General features: G+C 44.6%; 1 protein-coding gene across 5 annotated transcripts in view; it reads left to right on the top strand.

Annotated features, from left to right (window-relative positions):
• Positions 1 to 20,876, top strand: part of FAM107B (family with sequence similarity 107 member B) — a 126,313-nt gene that overhangs the window by 98,886 nt on the left and 6,551 nt on the right. For all 5 annotated transcript variants that reach the window (XR_015804096.1, XM_088165898.1, XM_014883098.2 and 2 more), the window contains one exon: positions 11,272 to 11,455. Coding sequence is in view for 4 of the 5 variants with exons in the window: in XM_088165898.1 (XP_088022024.1) it covers positions 11,328 to 11,455 (128 nt within the window). In the remaining variant the exon portion in view is untranslated. The remainder of the gene's footprint in view (positions 1 to 11,271; positions 11,456 to 20,876) is intronic.

Here is a 20,876-nt window from a genome sequence, read left to right on the forward strand (position 1 = left end):
AGAAGCAAGAGTATGCACGTTTTATTTTCCTTTATGAGACCAGTGTAAAGTACTGTATGACTTTTTGGGATGCATGTGGTTTGTTTTAACCATTTGATGGACATCCTTTTAGTGGCTCTTAGGACTACTGAGAGTTTTTTTCTTGTTCACATTACATACTTCAGAATTCTTGCATTTCAAGTTTAAGTCCAGTTCAGTTCCACTTCTGTAGGACATAAAGCAAGTGAGTTGCCTTCTCTAAAGCCCTGGAGAAGGATGTGAGGAGAAGTGGGGTTGTCCTACAAACTCCAGCTCACCCTCTTCACAAGTGCTGCTGAGGAAGGACAGCCTGAGACTTTCCTCCAGGTGGTCTCTCAAGCAGAAAGGTAACAATTGTAGGAAATTCCTTTCCTGCCACCAGTTTACAAGCTCAACAAACAATCCTTTCGTGGAGGCATTGGGGTCATCCTTCTAGTTTCTTACTCTTCTTTCATAACTACTTGGAATTTGTTAAACAGTTCATTTCTGGATGAATTAGGGAGTGGTGGTCTGTTTCTCCCTTCCTGAAATTTTCAAGTCTTTCTAAAAAGACAAAAAAGAGAAAAAGTTGACAGAAAGCATCCTAGAAACTGTCCCATGTCACCATACACAAAGAATTGCTCTGCTAAATTATATGCTAAAATATCCCTTGTGTTTGTGCTAAGCTTGTGTGACTACTTTTGTTTTAGGTATTGACATTCTGGGTTCTTCATTCCTTTGGCTGACAAGCCAAAGGCAACTCAGTTGTGTGAGTAACACATCAGTCCTGTTCAGATGGAGCCTTGTTTCTTTAGAGAGCAACGCCCTTCCGCCGGAGCAGCGAGGCTGCTCTGCTGCCCTTTCATGTGCAGCCTTCTGGCTGATACTCAGCCCTGCCCTGGTGCCACAGCTTCCTGATTTAGGAGCTTGCAAGAGAAGCTGCTGATTGTAGCTGCTCATCAAGAGCACCAGTGAAAAGTCATCAGCTTTGACAGATGTGACTGAGTGTCAACATTTTTCTCCCATTTTTATTTTCTGTAAATTCCTGGTTTTCAGACCTCTTATTCTTCCCAACCAGTTGTGAGCAGATGATGTTCCTTTACATGCCCTGTGGCGTTTTGTGTTCTTTGCAGGACGCCTGTTGATCACTGTTGCATTTTAATAGTCATGTGTATCAGGCTTGGCTGTCCTAAGCCCACTTGTAGCTTCCAGGAGGCTTATGCTGGCTCACTCAATCCTTTTAAACCATTAGAGCATCGTGCTTTTGGTTAAGGTCACGAGTAGGGTATGCCAACAGCCTTTTAAAAAATTTTCTTACTCTACCTCACTTTTGGAAGATTGGTCATCAGTTTTACTGGTGTCCTCATTTTTGCTTTTTCCTTCAGGTCTTGTTTTCCTTCCTTTGTAGTGGCTTGTTTTCCTACGGATTCGCAGTGCAGAGCCTCATACTAAAATTTATCTGTGCCGGCTGAGAGTGGATAAAACAGGTCTGGGCAAGGAAGGGTGTCTCTGTGGAAACAATGCAGGCTGGAATGTGGATGTAGTTGCCTGAGCCAAGACTAACTCCTTGAGGTGAAGGTTTTATTTCTTTCCTGTGATTAAGCTTGGGAGTGTGTTAGTTTGGAGTAGCAATAGGTTTAAGGAAATTATTTCTTTTTGTTTCCTTTTGTCTGTTTCTAGGAAATCTCCCTGTGTTAAGAAATCAAAACAGAGGCTGGATTCTTGCTCTGAGCCATTTGTCACCAAAGAGAAGGAAAAAAGCAAACTTTGCTAGTGCTGATTTTTTTTTTCTTCCTAGAAAATGAAAAGAACTTGAGTTGTTGAGTTGGCAGGTAATTGATTCATCTCTGCCCGGTCTGAAGAAGTACTTAACTTTTGCATAACTACCTATGAGTCTGTTTATGAAGCCGCCAAGCTGCAGTGGACTGTGTGGTTTTCATTATGTCAGTGTATTTAAACTTGTTGCAAATGGCCTTCTTTTATGGGTGGTTAGAATTCCTTTTAAGTTGTCATTGTGAAAGCCCCCGAGGGGAGGGGAGCTGTGACAGCTCAGCAGATCATGCTGTGCCCTAACTCCAGGCAGGATGCTGCTGTGCCCTAAGGAACAGCACGTGGCACGGAGCAAAATTTGGTTCAGCACCCCTGCTGTGCTCCTTTGGCAAGACTTGGGGATTTACAGCACTGAAGTAACTGAGGCAGCATGAGAAATACTTCGCTTGCTTGGTCTCATTTTTGATATGTAGCTACTGAATGCATAACTACCTGATTAATGCAGAGATTTTAATCTTCTGACCCCCTTGCAAACACTTATTAATTGCACTCATAGATTTTAAATTTGTAGAACTGGAAGGGATAATTATGATCCTGTAATTTGGTCTCTCCACGCAGCTGAACACAAATATTTTACTAAATCGGTGGCTTTATTCCCCTTCACTTTAAAAGTGTGCTCCTTATTTAAGGAATTTGTTTTCTAGCCTCAATATCCAGTCTTCAAAATTTCTCAAAGCATTGTCAGACTTGTTGCTTATATGATTATTAGGCTGGTATTAATCTTCACTTCTTACAAATCAAATGAGCAGAGCTGTTAGAACAGCTTCAGTATAGAGCCCATTCTCCCATTTACAGATGTTCATCTTCCATTTGCTTTTTAACTTCCCAATTTCTTTTTAACAAAGAAAACTTTGATCACTGTGCAATTTGTTTGCCGTTGTTTGTCATGTTTACAAGGTTGCTAAGTAACCTACATCTTCTCTTGCTCCAAATTTTTGTGCATCTATCAAAGGTAATTTTAAATTTTAACCTTTTTGGCTTGTATCTGATATAAATGTCTGCTTGGTTGATATTTGCTAGGACTCTGCATCATCACCATCCTCACTATCATCACAGCATCCAGATGAAGATTCCTGTTCCAGGAGAATGACCTACACCCTTTGGTCCTGAGCATTGTTTGTCCTCACTGGGACACACATTAGTCTCTAATCTTTCTCTCTAGATCATGTGAAGAAAATACAGAACAAGTGGAAAAACAACCACTATCAACACATTTCTCTCTTCCCTGGAGGAATTTTGCTAAAGTCCTGTGAAGTAGTTTTTAAGAGTGTTCAGGGTTCACCAGTCTCCTTTTAGGTATCTCAGGTCAGATGTTTGAAATGTTTGCAGTCTCCCAGTTGATAAGGCAGCTCTGGATTTCCCCTTCTCCCTCAGAAATACCTGTTTAATGTTAAACCTTTTATATTTGAAGAATCACTATTCTCTAATGCTGATGTTTGCAATGATAGAATGACTTAGAAGTAAGACTTCCTGCTAAAATTGTGGGAGATTTAGTATGTTTGTTCTTTCAGTTCAGCATATTTGTATATAAACATGGATTTGGGTCAGTCTTCCCCCTTCTCCCTCCCAAGTTTTTCTATCGCGTTCCTATTTGCAGGAAGTCCTTTACCACTGGGTGCCACTGTTTGATAGCTCTTAACATTTGCTTCGGTGAAGCCCTGAAGAAACTCTCCCTTCACTCTTTGGACTTCTGATTTCAAATCAAAGCTCAGTTTTCATGTGGCATCACGTTTCAATGTAGTAAAATTTGATTCAAACAAACTTGCCCTGGTTTTTAATTTAGTGGCCCACACTGATGGGTCTACAACACACTGATGGTGCACTCTAGCTGCAGGGAGTATAAACTGATCTTATTTGCTTTTCTGCTCTTAAAATCTCTTTATAAAATCTGTCATTCCAGAATTGCATATGAATCACTGTTGACCCATGTATAAATAAATTGCTTGTTACCTTTGGGGATTTAGCTAGTTGCAAACTGTGCTGCTGAGTGCCTTTCCTAAGAGGCATAATTTCAATTATCATCTCCTCAAAATCATGTTGCTGTGCTGTTATAATTACCTGTGTGGTGTTTTGGTGAAAGTTTTGTGTATATTGAGTTGTATGCCTTTGCCAGTCATGATTTATTCCTTTCAAAGGACTGACATAGATGAGAGGACAGCAGAGTGTGCACGACATGCTGTTGTTCTGCAGGGCAAAAGCACTATAGTCACTCGGGGCCTTTTGGATGAGAGGTGTCCAAAACACTGGGTCTTCTCCTTGCCATCAGAATGGCTTTCCACACCCCCAGCCCTGGCTTGGGATTTAGATAATCACAGGATCCTGAGCAGAATGAGTATGAGGAATATAAAGTCCATAAAAAATATGTAGGGAGTTTAGGTAGCCAATGATGTAAGATGCACAGTGTGCATTATCTGCTGTTAGTCCCAGACTGGAACCATGGTGTTACAGTGGGTGGATCACAGACCAGGATTTAGGGAGGATGAGTGCTGTTCAGTGTGCTGCTCTTCATCCTGTGTCATTCTGTCTTTTCTACTGCCTGTATTAAAAATTAGATGCTAAGTAGTTCGTTGCAGTGAAAGTCAACATCTGAGTTTTGCTGTGTCTGACAAAAAGGGGACCTTTTGGAAGGTCTCCATCTTTTCCTCTCTCAGTATTCTTGAAATCACCTTGTATGCAGACCTCGTCTTGAAGGAAAAAGGGAGAGGCACTTTCTTTCTGTCTTCTACGTCTCATTCCACAGCTGCATTGACACCTCTTCAGCATTTTAACTGAACTAGAGAAGAAAGAAATGCAGCTACTTAGAGCTGATCCTTTCAGCTGGTGTGAAAGCCAGTGGCAGAGAGTTTCCTTGCAGATCTTGCAGCCTGAGGATGATTTCTTTAGGATTAATACATATTCCTCTAATTGGGGTTCCTGGGGTTTTTAGTGGAAGGTGTGAGGCCGTGTGTGTCTTCTTGCATCTCTTTTCCAAGTAAGCCAAGAGGAAGGAGCTGTTCTGTCCTCACCAGCATTGCTCTCCTGGCCTTTGCCTCTCTGGAGATCAGGGCTGTTCCCTCCGCACCCAGGACTTGACTGAACTTCAAAGCTCTGGAACAGAGACTGCCTGGTGCTGTTTAAATTGAATGGGAGCCATGAGCAGCTCTTAGCATTTGAAAGAATTGTAACTGTGGAGCACTGCCCCAGATCTTGCACTCTGCCTTCCTTTAGGTGTCAGTGCCAATGCAAACATCTTTAAAATGACCCTCTTTCTTCTAGTCTCTCATTTAGTGGATGTTTTATCTGTTCTTTGTTGATGTTACTCTCAGCAGTACTTAAGGGAAGAAAATGAGCGTTAACTGGAGATTTCCTTCAGATTTTGAGTGGGTTAGGTCATTTTAATATCTTCTAAAGTGACAACAGGAACAGCTTCAGGAGCCAGCAAGCTGTACTTCTTTCCATATCCTTGACATCACTGAGATTGCTTTGGGCTGCCCCAATCACGTGAGCCCTCTTTGCTGAGAGAATTCTCTGTGGTCTGTCAGTCCTTTGGCAGCCGTGGAGCTAATGAAGCCATGATACCTAGTGTCAGAGGGGTGCTGCCCTGGCATGGGATGGACAGAACTTCGTTAGCTTTGGGATGGAATGTGAGATTTTGAAGTACACAACGTGAAGCATCGAGATTGGCCTTGCAGAAATGCATGGTAGTTTCTCAGATGCTCTTCTCTTTTGTGTGGAGCTGTAAACAAAAGCCAGATGCCTGCTAAAGGGTTTAAAAGGTCCATGGTGTTAATTTTGAAAAACAGTAATGCAGTAAGTAACCTGGTAGCAAGATGGTGCTCATTGGGCAATCCCAGGTACATGCTGCCCTGAACATGTTTGGTTTTGAGACAACTGAAGACACTGCCCTTCAGATCTAGAAGCAAAGCTCTTGTCACTGGGAAGTTGCAGCCTATTTGAACAAAGAACGAGGGGCTGGGAGGAATTGCAGCCACCAGGACCTCTCTGGTCCTTCCCTCTCCCTCCACAGGCAGTCTAGCTATGTTTTGCCATGGCCTAAACTCCATCCTCCCTTTCAGCCACAAAAGACTTTGTAAGAGTCAAATTCCTTTGTTGATGTCTGGCTCGAGCATCTTGGCTGGGAAGGGTATTTTGTAGTCTGTTTTCAGGAACTCTCGCTTTGAATTAAAGGGTGGATTGTGGCAAGTTATTAATGATATTGATAATCAAGAATTAATCAAGTAAATCTCTCTAGTCGAGTGCCTCTTACTGCACTGAGAGCATACAGATAAAGATGATAGCGGTGTGAGCTTTCATGTGAAAACTGTGCTGAGGTGGTGCCTGCAAAGCACACTGCATTTAAGTAGCTATTTTACTTTCTACCCAAGCAAAGTGGTGCTTGGTCATGTAACATCTGAGCAGAGACATGCTGAAGAATTTTTATTTCAATTCCTCTTGAAATTGGAAGAGGGGGAGAGTAAAAAAAATTTATTTTTTTCCCCGAAGAATGCCTTGGGGTTACTTGTAGCAAACTGCAAGTCTGCGCGGTAGTTTAAAGAGCTAAAAATGTAAGTCTTAAAACAAAGTGATGGTTTACAGTACAGCTCAAAACAGATGTTGAAGCTTTTTCGAGAATAAAATCTTCAGGAGCTGTTCAGTGTTTCAGCTAGTGCTCCTGTGGAAGATATTAATTCAGGAATTTATTAAGGTAAAAAGGAAATCACGTGAATTTAGTCTTAATGTAACTTTTGGATCTAGTATAGTCTGTTATTTTCATGTCCATTGGTATTTTTAGGCATTTATTTATCTGCTTTTTAAGGGGCCTCAACTCCACCTCTGCTTGCACAGCTGGAAATAATTGTGGGAATCATTTGAAGGGTGAAAATGCCATATGGATGTGTAACAATATAAATATATGGTGTCTCACAGGAATTTGTATATTCTAATTCCATATGTAGAGGGTGATTTCTGGTATGAAGACTATCAGATAGAAAATAAATGCAATTCCCTGAATGCCATATAAACATGGGAGGGTTTGGTTGGGGTTTTTTTTGTGAATTTCTCCTGTGGAAGCTGTTGGGAGCCTTGTTGTAGCAAAAACTCTGGCAGCTGCTGAATTCTTATCTGGTGTTGTTAAAATATCTGTTAAAAACACTGTAGTTCTTTGTACACGTGTTTCCAGTGTTACTACCATTAAGGGACTTTTGCTAAGAAAACCCTCTGTAGATAGAATGAAAGATGTCTAACACTGGAAGCAAAGGTACCTGCTGGACACGTGCCCCCAGATGTGACTCACGCTTCTGGCATGCTCTGATTTGGTTGTATCTTTTCAGCAGGACCAATTTTTGAAGGGTCTTTTCTGTTTTCACTAAATTTACTTGTGCTCCAAGGAAATTAAATGAGATTTGCACGTATGTGACCGCTTGGTCTTGGCTCTTCAAGACTGAGGTACTTCTTAATTACTCCGAGGGAATCTTTTTTGTCTGGAAACATTAAACTTCTGTCTGGGAGGATGCTTGAAATAATTTTTCTACAGAGGCGTTTTCTTTGTCTAGTGGAATGTTGAAATTGCTTTGCAGTTGTTTGAGGAGTTAAAATTCCTCTTCCATGCAGGATCCCCAGTTTATTCTTTCTCTCTGTGGATCAAAATCCACATGTACCGAAGTAGTTGTGGACAAATACTGTGCGAGTTATTAAGGCATGACAAGGTAAATAAATGCCTTTGTGCTGCTTGTGCAGCAGCAGCTAATTCAGCAAATGCACTGGGAAAGCACCTGCCAAATTAGTGGGTGTATTAAACTTAAGCCAAGTTCAGCTAAAACATTCCCTGAATCCAAATCTCCTTTATTTGGAGCAAGGTAGCGAGGAAACACAGCAATGGATTGTACATTCTCAGCCGATCATGTAACAGCAGATGGTTAAAAGGAGCCTCTCGGATGCTCTTCAGGCAGCATATTCCTGCTAAGTGATTATTTGGATTATTAATGTCCCACTGTAGCACCTAGTGATGATCTGAAAGCAGCTTTATGGGCTGTGACTTTTGTGGTGATGAGCACTAGAGACTCATGGAATTAATAATGTTTTAATTGTTATTGCTTGAACATTGATTAAACTTGTTTAAGGACTTTTAAGGGATGCTGTCATTGAGCTTGACTGGTTTAATAGTGTGAGCCTGCACCTCAGAATGAGACCCTGGGGATAAAGTGCTCTGTTCCTGTCTGCCCTTGGTGTGGTGAATCCTTTGTGCCTCAGTTTCCTTTTTATGTGACATTTGCCTGTGCTTTTGTAAATGTTAACTTTGACAGGGTGTGTGGGTAGAGATCATATCTTAATCGTATTGTTTGCAGTGACCTAAATTACACAGTGACTGTGCAGGACTTTGTTGGTGGCCACCAGCCAGGCTGAGGTTTGCAGAGGGTGTGAGAGAATTCATTGAGTGGGACCTGGGTGCCCCATGTTGCTGGCTCTGTTTGGAAATCCTAGTTGAAGTCATTTGCAGCTTAATCACACATGGAAAGACTCTTCTCTTCCCAGGGGACTTTTTATTCATTCATGTTTGCTGCTAGTAGAGTTATGTTACAGTAGGAAACCACGATTCCTGACCTCTGAGTTGAATACATGTTTTAAAAATAGTGATGGGACAGAAGAAAGAAGAATAAATAGACTTCACTTTAAGGGCTTGCTCAAACCAAATCGATGTGCTGCAAAATACTGCACCACACTTTGAGAAATGATTGAATCAAATTGTTTTTCAGGGGCTTGTGTCAAGAAAATTGTACATTGTTGATGGCAGTTGTGGAGTAATTCTGCCTTTTTCATCTCCACCTAAGCAAACAAGAATTATCTTGAAGAAGCAGCAGGTTATTTTTGGATTTACTTTTACAGAGAGCCGTTGATAAATGGCTTCTAGAAGACTCACAGACCCATCAGTGCAACAGAACTGATAGAGAAATAAAGCAAAACAAATATTTACAGAGAATGCTTATTTTGGGTGGAGGTTGGATATGTAATATTTGAGTTATTTTAGTTGTAATAAACCTGATGTGAACACTGAGGAAGAATGAAATGTTATGTCCTCGTGTAAGAAAAGAGCTGCAGCTGCCTTATTCACTGTCTGAAGAGAATAGACCTCTACAAATGTTAATTAACAGCATGGTGCTGTGTGGTGTGTGTTGTTGAGGGGTTTTGGGGGGTTGGTTGTTTTTTGTTTTTTTTTTTTTGTTTGGCATGCTATGGAACAGTGAGGGGTCTGAGATAGGAGTTTGGCCAGGGGGCCCCCAAGATGACCTTTGGTGGAGGCCAGGGGACCTGGGCTGGCTCAGCCCAGAACAGAGATTTGGTGGGACCAAACAGCAGCTCCCGTGCCTGGGAAGTGCTTGCCAAGGAGACTGAGCCAGACTCTTCAGCAGAGTGCCTGTGAGAGGCAGCAGGCTGCAGTTGGAACGAGAGGTTCATGTAGATGTGGGGGAGAACCACCTTGAAGAAAGGCAAGAGGGACCATCCACAAAGACTGTGCAGCCTTGGGGAGTTGCAGGGTCTTATTAGGAAATGTCCTGAGCAACCTGCTCTGATCTCATAGCTGTTCCTGCTCTCAGGAGGAGGTTGAATTACAAGTCTTCCAAGCTTTTTCTGACCTGTTTTCCAGTGATCCCCTGTATTTGGCATATGTGGTGATATCTGATTGCTTGATTGAAGCAAGGAGGACTCTGAAGGGGTGACAGGAGAAGTATTCTTATTGCATGATCAGTGTCAGTAAGAGGTTTCTGCCATGTACAGCGATACATTTCCATAGTTTCAAACTGGGGGCAATTTTTATAGTCATTTCAGAGGTCCCTGTGAGACCTGACACCCCCACAGAATTCAAAAATTCTTCATCTGAACTTGCCTTGAAGAACTCATGAAGGAGCCACCCTGAGAGCAGCTCACACTGGTGAGCTGTTTCTCATTGAAGTTTCTCCACAGAAATTTGGTGTGTGAGATGCAGCACCACTAAAACACAGTTCACATCATCTGTTCTAAATGAAAAGCTGAAAAACCTTTGCCAGGTCTACTGGATACATTCAAATCCAGAGTATCCTTCTTGCATCTGCTGAAAACTTCCATGTTGTTTTTCTTCCTCACCTGCAAGCAGCTGCAGCTGGGTGATGGTGGTACTGTTCAGTGTTAATCTACTGGAATATTAAGTGAAAATCTTTCTGCTGTATCAAGTGGATTTGATCAGACCTATGCAACAGTATGAGAGTCCTACTGAAAGAAAATAGTTCAGGGATTAAACTGCAGCTGAACATAAGTTTTGTAGCCCATGGGGTGAGAAAGGGAGGGAAGTGCTGGTAACAGTGGAATCTGAATTAAAGCATATATTCAGCTTTTACTGGAAACAGCACAGCAAATCCCAGTGATTTTCTGATTTATCTCGTAGCCTCATGAGTACAGTGTGCAGCATTCAGCTGTTCTGCCAGTCAGGAGAATGGAAGCCTCTCTCCTTTTCTTTCATGTCCCATTGATTCATCTCTATAAACCCACATGCTGTGAGATTATTTTTCGGGTCTGTTTGAGGGGCCAACATTTCATCAAACTGACAACTGCAAATTCTGCGTGCAGGTTTTCACAACAGTGAAAAGAGACAGAATTTCTCTGAATGTGCTTTGTACTGGATGCTGGTCAACTTCTGAGTGGTACTTTTTAATGGAAAGGGGTCACATGAATTATTTGAAAAACATGGTTTACTTGTCAGCTGTTGATTCAAAATTTTGTGGTTTGATACGTAGATAAGTGTTCTATAGCAGGATAGGAAAGTGCCACTTTTCCAAATTAAATAAATCATAAATTCATTGCCTTCAGGTCTGGATTTCTGTGGGTTTTCACTGGGTTGAATACAGCCTTTAAGGAGCAACCACACCTAAATTTTTTCTCCTCTACTTTTCCACTCAGAAATCAGTCCCCCATCACAACAATTGCAGATCTGGCAATTTCCACATGGAAGCTTTTGCTCGATACAGTTCAGGGCTTACTTATCCACAGAGGTGTTTTCTCCACAACTGGCATGTCACTGACAGCACAAAATGAGACTCTGCTTTTGATACACATTCACAGTATGTAATATAGTCAGTATTTAAAATGTCTTTAGGGTCTCAGTACTACTGATCCAAAATGTTTCATCTGAATAGGCTTATTAAAATCAATAAGTCTTCACACACTTAAACAGAATTATTTGTTAAGTTCTCAAAACGGGGGATGCTCTTGACTCCAAGTCACTGGATGAAGGCTGTTGGAGATGCCATTGTTGAAAAATTGCTGCTATTTAAAAACATGCTACTGATGTTTGCTCTGAGAGCTTTTACTTTCTACAGACAAAACTAATCCAGCAAAAGCATGACTGTTGCCAATGTAATATGCTGCCCTTGTGGTTTAGGACATCTTTCAAAGGCCTTTCAGCATAAATTCACTACAGTTTTTCCTGTTTTACAGATACTGTGAACAAGGACACTGAACCCAAAGATCCATTTCCCATTCCAAGAAAGATTATGGCTGAACCAGACTACATAGATGATGACAATCCTGAATTAATTAGACCTCAAAAATTAATTAATCCTGTGAAGTCATCCCGGAATCATCAAGATCTCCATAGAGAGCTGCTTATGAATCAGAAAAGGTAAGAGTCTAAAAATCACCCTGCCACCCCAAACACACATCTTGAGTTTTAGTTTCATCATAATGACACTGTCCCCAAATCCAGCAGGCACTGTTTGTTGATTCAGATCTTGTAAATTGAAAGACTCTGATTCTTAACCGTGGCATTTATTTCTGTTTCAATATCAGTGCAAAAGCTTGCCTTAGAAGGCTTCTCATTTTGTTTTTGTAAATACTCAGAGGGTCAGTTTTGAGAGGAAGTAGTTCAGTTCTCCTCTGTTACATTTCATATGAATTACCTGGACACTTTAATTTGTCTTGTACTCTTAACATCACCAAGTATTTGACAAAATTTTGCTATTAACAGCGGGATGATGAAATCTGTGGACTTTCACCATTCCCAGTGCACTGAATTGATGAGTCCACTTTTAAATCAGAGAAATCACGTAGTTTATTTCACATGGAACTGTTCTCTACTTATTTGATCTGTCTCACAATGCAGTGTGATAGTCTGGTGCCTGCTGTGCTGCTGCACAAGTGTTTCTTTGTATGTTTTGCAAATGCTGCCTGCTCCTCTCTGGGATGGGATGCACAGCTGTTGCTCTGTATATTGCTTTTAGAGATGTAAACAACCATGTCTTCATTTCATCAACTTCAGAGACACAAGCACCTGGCCCAGAAATAGCTGAAGTTCTGTTAATAAATCTCTTCAGCAACAGAGAAGTCATTTAGAAAACACATTAAGAAAATAGCCACCAGACCACCTGGTGGAGGAAAAGGCATTACGCCTGTTGATGCTCCTTTGTTTAAACCAACAGAAACTAGCTGTGATATCAATTGGTGATTTGGTGCATTGAAGAAACCCAAAATGCACTTTTCAAATGCAGGGTATGAGGATCTAAAAAATAGAAGTGGAAGAACAGTATTTCAGAGTGCATTTGAGCAGAAAGCTGGTGGTAGCAGCCATTCCGACTTTCTGAGACTCAGGACCTTGATAAAGAAGAGTAAAAAGCCATAAATTTGGCTACTCCAGCACAACTGGATTTATCTATTTGGCAGGAAGAGTCACATCATGGCAGTTTTTCTCTCTCTCTTTTTTTTTTTTTTTTTTTTAAGGGGGAGACTACAATACTTTGGCATTGTTTTATTTTGAGGGGAGAAGTGGTCTTTTTATGTGGAATAGCAAAATCCTCACAAAAGCTGGGCTTAGAGACTTAATTCTAAATGGATTGCATACACAATATAGCATTTCTTTAGTGATGAAGAAGGAGAGATATTTTACAGAATGCCAACTGAATTGGAAGAAACTGGCCTAAATAGGTATTTGTCCTATTTTTTGTTAATGGGATTAAACATCAAAGTCAGTTCCTGGTACCAAGAAGTTTATAGTCATTGAAAGAAAAATAGTTGAAGTTTTCCAGTGATCTTAATCTGGAGGATGTAGAGGCTGCAATAAATTAAGACTATTTTTTTTCTTTTAAGTTTATGAAAGCATGCAGCACTTCTAAATAGTATGGAGTTCTTTTCTTCCAGGAAAATATCCTATTACACAGAGAAGTTGTGCAGACTTCAATACCCTCTCTTCTCATATTTTGATTAGCTGCAGCTGATAATTTTAGATTCTTATTTATTGGTGCAGAAATAAATGAGGATTTTCACCAGCATAAAAATTGGTATCTTTTAGAGGAGGGTTAGTCTTCTGTGCTTTTGTCACTGTACTAGCTCTGATAGGAGGCTTTTCAGTAATGTAGATATTAGGCTCTCTTCTGCTTTGTTACAGCAAACTGTCAAATGTGTGGAGGACTTTCAGTGTTCTTATAGAAGCCTGTTTAACATGCTCCTTATTTTGTTGCAAAGACTCAGTGTAGACATCAGCAGCTTCACTTTCTGGACCCATCAGCTCTGAACAGCCAGAAATGGATGTTGGAAGATACTAGCTAGTACTGGTCCAGTCATTCTCTATGCCAACTGTGAGCAGTGTCTGTCAGGTCTAGAACTGGTATAGTTATTAATTTGCATAAAGGGTAGTTGTTTTGTGGAGAGGAAAAAAAAATTTAAAAAAATGGGTTCAGGTGGTGCTACCTCAAGGCACTGGTCACTTAAATTCTTTTTACTTACTAGGAGTCAACGTCAGCTCTGCAGAATATTGGTGCTGTCCCTTTCAGAGGTTTTAACCCTATCAGCTCTCACTTGTGTCATAACACACTTTGCTTCCTCTATATCAAAGCCTTAGAATTTGTAATTTAACCAGAACAGTCACCAGGAGGTGATACAAGACCCCAGTTAATCCAGTATCCAGAAGTTTGTTGCTTTTCCTTTTTACAGAAGAGTGGAAACAGGATTGACTTTATAGTTCTGTTACCGATCTGCCATCCCCTCCTGATTGGATTGAGGGGTTGTATTTACTTGTAGCTTCTGCAGGTTCCCTTTGTTTCAGCGCATCTGAACCAGTCTGTGCCTCTGCTTTGTTATGGTGCAACCTCAGTGAGAAAAGCAGCAAGAGTAATGTTATTTAGCAGCTGCTCCCTGGTTTGTGGCTGTTTTGACTGCTGAGTGCCAATGTGGAAGCTTCCACTCACTCTGCTCTCACCCATCCAGTAGTAGTAGTAACAGTAGTAGTAAAACATGACTCTAGCTTTTCCTGCCTGACTTCAGTTTTATGTGCTAAAATGCAATTAAAATAGCATGAAACATAAAATATGAACAGTCTTGTAGCTTCTGTTGCACTCAGGCCATGAGATCTATTATGAGAAATAGGGGACAGCATTTGGTGTTGCTAAATATTTGATTTTGGTGTCAGGGTATGTACAGGGATAGAGTGTTGCATAATATATGGAGTCATTCCTAGATGCCACCATAAAATGGCATTTTAATGTTGTCTCGGTTTGAAAGACAGGTATGGTCTAAGGAAAGGCAGGAGCCCCTTTTCTGTGATGCAGAGTGCAATCCCCCTCCCTTTTAATTATTTTAGGTCCAATTCAGACACCTTCAGGCAGGAGATATGGGGATGAGAATAACAGTTCTTTACTGGTATTTAACAAAGCAGAAAAAAACAACAACAGCTATACAAATTGGCAACAGAAACAGTCTAGCTCCGCTCCAGTCCCTTCTGGCCGCAGGCCGTCTCCCTGTGCTGTTACCGGTGCTGTGGGGGCAGGGCAGGTCCCGCGCAGTTGAAGAGGGCTGGGTGATGGCGGCCGCGGCCCAGGGGAGAGAGAGGATGGGGAAAGTGACTCCCCCCTCACGGTGTCGGTCGTGGTGCTCAGCAGAGTGTCTGGAGATAGTAGGGTGAGCTGGGAGAGCCGCGGAGCGATGTCCAAAGGCAGGGAGCGTGGATCTCAGCGCTGGGATGACAGGGGAAGATGCCAGAGCAGAGCCCAGGTGGTCTTCCCACTCCAGGAGCCAAGCGAGAGCCAGCCCCCCGCTCCAGACCCCCCTATCCCACCTTTCCTTTTTCCGGTTCCCCCCCCCCCTCCCTCCAGCCACCCCCCTACGAGAGAACATTATCTGTCGTTTTAAGGTGTAGCCACAATTGCTTAGCATAACAATGGGAGAAATTCCACAGAAAGAAAAACAAAGCATTCAACCCCCAACATTATCCACCCCTGAATTTCTCCCATACTAATATGCTATATCAAATTAAACTGTTACATTATATATACATACATGCAGTTAGAGACATAGGCACAGTACTATAGGTATTTCACCCTAAAACAAGGTCTCCTTGGGGTATGCATCTGGTCTCTCCATTCTTTTGCATTACCCACCAGGTGCAACCTGGTCCTTGAGCGAATACAACTCCATGGATGGGATTGTCTTTGCTGGAGGCAGGATTCACCCAAACAGTTTTTCCTAGCATACCTCTCATGTGTACCACTGGAACCTTATCTCCATTCGATATTCCCAAGGGCTCAGATTGGGCAGGGCCTGCTCGGTTAGTGGAACCTCGGGTGTTCACTAACCAGGTGGCCTTTGGTAGATTAATCTCCCAGTTCTTGAAAGTTCCCCCACCCAGTGCCTTCAAGGTGGTTTTAAGCAGGCCATTGCACCGTTCAACTTTCCCTGCAGCTGGTGCATGGTAGGGGATATGGTACACCCACTCAATGCCGTGTTCTCTAGCCCAGGTGTTTATAAGGCTGTTCTTGAAATGAGTCCCATTGTCTGACTCAATTCTCTCAGGGGTACCATGCCTCCAAAGAACTTGTTTTTCCAGGCCCAGGATGGTGTTCCGAGCAGTGGCATGAGGCACAGGGTAGGTCTCCAACCATCCAGTGGTGGCTTCCACCATGGTCAGTACATAGCGCTTGCCCTGGCGGGTTTGAGGCAGTGTGATGTAGTCAATCTGCCAGGCCTCTCCATACTTATATTTGGACCATCGCCCCCCATACCAGAGGGGCTTCACCCGCTTGGCCTGCTTGATGGCAGCGCATGTCTCACAGTCATGGATAACTTGAGAAATACTGTCCATGGTTAGATCCACCCCTCGGTCTCGTGCCCACTTATATGTGGCATCTCTGCCCTGATGACCTGAGGCATCATGGGCCCATCGAGCCAGGAACACCTCTCCCTTGTGCTGCCAGTCTAAATCTATTTGCGACACCTCTATCTGTGCAGCCTGATCTACCTGCTCATTGTGTCGGTGTTCCTCATTAGCCCGACTCTTGGGGACATGGGCATCTACGTGACGGATTTTCACAGGCAGCTTCTCTATCCGGGTGGCAATGTCTTTCCATTCATTGGCAGCCCAGATTGGTTTTCCCCTACGTTGCCAGTTAGCCTTTTTCCACCTTTCCAGCCATCCCCACAGAGCATTGGCTACCATCCATGAATCAGTGTAAAGGTAGAGTTTTGGCCACTTCTCTCTTTCAGCAATGTCCAGGGCCAGCTGAACAGCTTTGAGTTCAGCAAGTTGACTCGATCCACCTTCTCCTTCGGTAGCTTGTGCAACCTGTCGTGTGGGGCTCCATACGGCTGCTTTCCACTTCCGGTTCATCCCCACGATGCGGCAGGAACCATCAGTGAAAAGAGCATAGCATGTTTCATCTGCTGGCAGTTGGTTATATGGTGGGGCTTCTTCGGCCCGGGTCACCTGTTCCTGTTCCTCTTCGTCGGCAAGGCCAAAGTCTTCCCCTTCCGGCCAGTTGGTAATTATCTCCAAAATCCCAGGGCGATTCGGGTTTCCAATACGGGCACGTTGTGTGATGAGGGCAATCCATTTACTCCATGTGGCGTCAGTGGCATGGTGGGTTGAGGGAACCTTTCCTTTAAACATCCAGCCCAGCACTGGCAGTCGGGGTGCCAGGAGGAGTTGTGTTTCTGTGCCAACCACCTCTGAGGCTGCTTGGACCCCTTCATAGGCGGCCAAGATCTCCCTCTCCGTCGGAGTGTAGTTGGCCTCGGACCCTCTGTAGCTTCGGCTCCAGAACCCCAGTGGTCGGCCTCGCGTCTCACCAGGCACCTTCTGCCAAAGGCTCCAGGACAGACCATGGTTCCCGGCTGCAGAGTAGAGCACGTTCTTCACATCTGGTCCCGTCCTGACTGGGCCAAGGGCTACTGCATGAGCAATCTCCTGCTTGATCTGGGCAAAGGCTTGCTGCTGCTCAGGGCCCCAGTGGAAATCGTTCTTCTTGCGGGTGACCAGGTAAAGAGGGCTCACAATCTGGCTGTACTCAGGAATGTGCATTCTCCAAAAGCCTATGGCACCTAGGAAGGCTTGTGTTTCCTTCTTGCTGGTTGGTGGAGACATTGCAGTGATCTTATTGATGACCTCACTGGGGATCTGGCGCCGTCCATCTTGCCACTTTACTCCCAGGAACTGGATCTCTTGGGCAGGCCCTTTGACTTTGCTCTTTTTAATGGCGAAGCCGGCTCCCAGCAGAATCTCAATGATCTTTTCTCCTTTCTGAAATACTTCCATTGCCGTATCCCCCCACACAATGATGTCATCAATGTACTGCAGATGTTCTGGAGCTCCACCCTTCTCCAGTGTAGCCTGGATCAGCCCATGACAGATGGTGGGGCTGTGTTTCCACCCCTGGGGCAGTCGGTTCCACATGTATTGCACACCCCTCCAGGTGAAAGCGAACTGAGGCCTGCACTCTGCTGCCAGAGGAATGGAGAAGAATGCATTGGCGATGTCAATGGTGGCGTACCACTTTGCTGCCTTGGACTCCAGCTCGTACTGCAGTTCCAGCATGTCCGGCACGGCAGCGCTCAGCGGTGGAGTCACCTCATTCAATGCACGATAGTCCACTGTCAATCTCCATTCTCCTTCCGATTTACGCACAGGCCAGATGGGGCTGTTGAAGGGTGAGTGGGTTTTGCTGACCACCCCTTGGCTCTCCAGCTCACGGATCATCTTGTGGATGGGGATCACGGCATCTCGATTCGTCCGGTACTGCCGGCGGTGCACTGTTGAGGTAGCAATTGGCACCTGTTGCTCTTTCACCCTGAGGAGTCCCACTGCAGATGGGTTTTCTGATAGCCCAGGCAGGGTGTTCAACTGCTTAATGCCCTCTGCTGCCACAGCAGCTATTCCAAAAGCCCACCTGAGTCCCTTTGGGTCTTTGTAATAGCCATTCCTGAGGAAGTCTATGCCTAGGATACATGGTGCTTCTGGGCCAGTCACAATTGGATGTTTCTGCCACTCTTTCCCAGTCAGGCTCACCTCAGCCTCCAGCAGAGTCAATTCCTGAGATCCCCCTGTAACCCCAGCAATTGAAACAGGTTCCTTTCCGACATGTCCCGATGGTATTAATGTACATTGTGAACCAGTGTCAACCAATGCACTGTGTTCCTGTGGCTCTGATGTGCCAGGCCATCGGATCCACACCGTCCAAAAGATCCGGTTTTCCCGTGCCTCTCCCTGGCTAGAGGCAGGGCCCCTCTAGCCCTGGTTATTATTTCTCTCCTGGGCATACATACTGGAGGTTCCTTCAAGGGGATCTGACAGATCATCCTCCCTTCTGTAATACCCTGCACCTCCATGGGAGGCTGAGGCTACCCTCACTTTAGTGGAGTTCCCTCTGTTGGTGTTCCCCTCCCTGAGTTGGCGCACCCGTGCTGCCAGGACAGAAGTGGGTTTCCCATCCCACCTTCTCATGTCTTCCCCGTGGTCACGTAGAAAAAACCACAGGTCAGCACGTGGGGTGTACCCTCTCTCCCTAGCTGGGGGGCGTTGGGCTCTACTTTTGGGGTCCATGACTCTCACTGGTGCTGCACTGATCTTCCTCACCTCTTCCCTTATCTCCTTCATCTCCTCTTTAAACTCCTCTCTGAGGTCCTTAGCCACAGCAGAGACATGAGCCTGCACTGGGCCAGCCATCATACTCTGATAATTCCTGAGCCTGTTGGCAACAGAACCCACTGTCACTTGGTTGGTATCAGCATCAATCATTGCAATAAAGGGGGTATATTGAGATGGGCCCAGGTTTGCCAGATTCCACAACATCTGCCCTGTGCACCTGACCTTGTCAGGGTCATTGTCATGCTGTCCATCCCTCCCAAAGAGCACCTCCAGTACTGCCACTTCTCTCAGCTTTTGGATCCCTTCCTCAAGGGTATTCCAACGTGTTCTCTGGTGGTACTCCTGCATTCTTTCCCTGTGGACAAATCTCTCTCTCACACTCATTAAAAGTCGCTCCCAGAGGGAAAGGAGACCTGTCTCCCTTACAAATACCTGGTCCACACCTGAGTCCTGGGTCAAGGCTCCCAAATTCCTTGCCTCAGTACCATCCAGTTGCACACCTGTACCCATAAGGTCCCAGACCCGCAGTAACCAGGTTGTAAAAGCCTCACGGCCCCGCCGTACAATGTCTTTTCGCAGGTTACGGAGACTCTCGTATGACAGGGACTCGGTGATGATCTCAACTTCTGGCTCCCCTGCTGGTTGTGAGGGGCCCCCTTCCTGACCCTTATTATCTAGGTGCCTTGTTTTCATCTTAGACTTCCTAGTTTCCACAGGGGCAACTGCTGCTGGCTGTGAGTGCCCTTGCAGTTCAGCTGGAACCTGGACAGATGTAACATCTGTGGGTCCCACTGCTGCACCACCAGAGTCTCCCTCTTTAAGGCAGGGGGAGGGTTTCTCACCAGCTGGGGAGAGGTACTCCTTCAGCATCTGGCCCATCTCACGTATCTCCTTTGCTAGCACCCCCACCCATTCTGGGTGGTTCCTTTCCGAGGTGGGCTGTGGAGCAGGGTCAAACTCTGGGGTAATATCCCTAGTCTCTGGGATAGGATCAGGCTCTGGGGTAACCTCCCTAGTCTCTGGGACAAGATCAGGCTCTGGGGTAACATCACTATTTCCTCGGGTAGGTATCAGGGTTGTTATCCAAGTCAATCTCCCCTTATCTCTGAATGTTAGATAGAACAGGTTTAACAGGGATATAAGCAACACTAGCCACAATATAATGTCATTAGCATTTAAAGTGGATTGGAACCCCTTGAAGACTGGTGGGGTGAACTTCAAAAACCCTGTGATGGGTTGAGAAAAAATTTCACCTGCTGCCACTTCCTCACAGTAAGTACCATTATTGAAGTAGCCCCAGAAACACACACTTAGAGTGTGATAGCTCTGAATCCATGTGGCCATCTTCCAGAGAAAATTAAAAATCCATGAATTCCTCAACTGATCAACCCACATAATAAACTGGATAATAGCCACAGTAACCTTGGTTATGAAACTCATGTTTAAAAAAGGGCTTGCAAATGGGAGAGATATAGCAGTGACCACATGGAGGCCAATCCAGGGTAAGCTGGACAGCATGGTGTCACCTACCACAAGCTTGGGTAATTTAAGAACTGTTATCCCCTTTTCTACCCCTCTCTCAATGCCCTCAGGCAATGCCCCACGTTGGGCGCCAAAATCTGTCTCGGTTTGAAAGACAGGTATGGTCTAAGGAAAGGCAGGAGCCCCTTTTCTGTGATGCAGAGTGCAATCCCCCTCCCTTTTAATTATTTTAGGTCCAATTCAGACACCTTCAGGCAGGAGATATGGGGATGAGAATAACAGTTCTTTACTGGTATTTAACAAAGCAGAAAAAAACAACAACAGCTATACAAATTGGCAACAGAAACAGTCTAGCTCCGCTCCAGTCCCTTCTGGCCGCAGGCCGTCTCCCTGTGCTGTTACCGGTGCTGTGGGGGCAGGGCAGGTCCCGCGCAGTTGAAGAGGGCTGGGTGATGGCGGCCGCGGCCCAGGGGAGAGAGAGGATGGGGAAAGTGACTCCCCCCTCACGGTGTCGGTCGTGGTGCTCAGCAGAGTGTCTGGAGATAGTAGGGTGAGCTGGGAGAGCCGCGGAGCGATGTCCAAAGGCAGGGAGCGTGGATCTCAGCGCTGGGATGACAGGGGAAGATGCCAGAGCAGAGCCCAGGTGGTCTTCCCACTCCAGGAGCCAAGCGAGAGCCAGCCCCCCGCTCCAGACCCCCCTATCCCACCTTTCCTT

The sequence above is a fragment of the Sturnus vulgaris genome, chromosome 5 (assembly GCF_052056855.1).
Source record: "Sturnus vulgaris isolate bStuVul1 chromosome 5, bStuVul1.hap1, whole genome shotgun sequence".
Lineage (NCBI taxonomy): Eukaryota > Metazoa > Chordata > Aves > Passeriformes > Sturnidae > Sturnus > Sturnus vulgaris.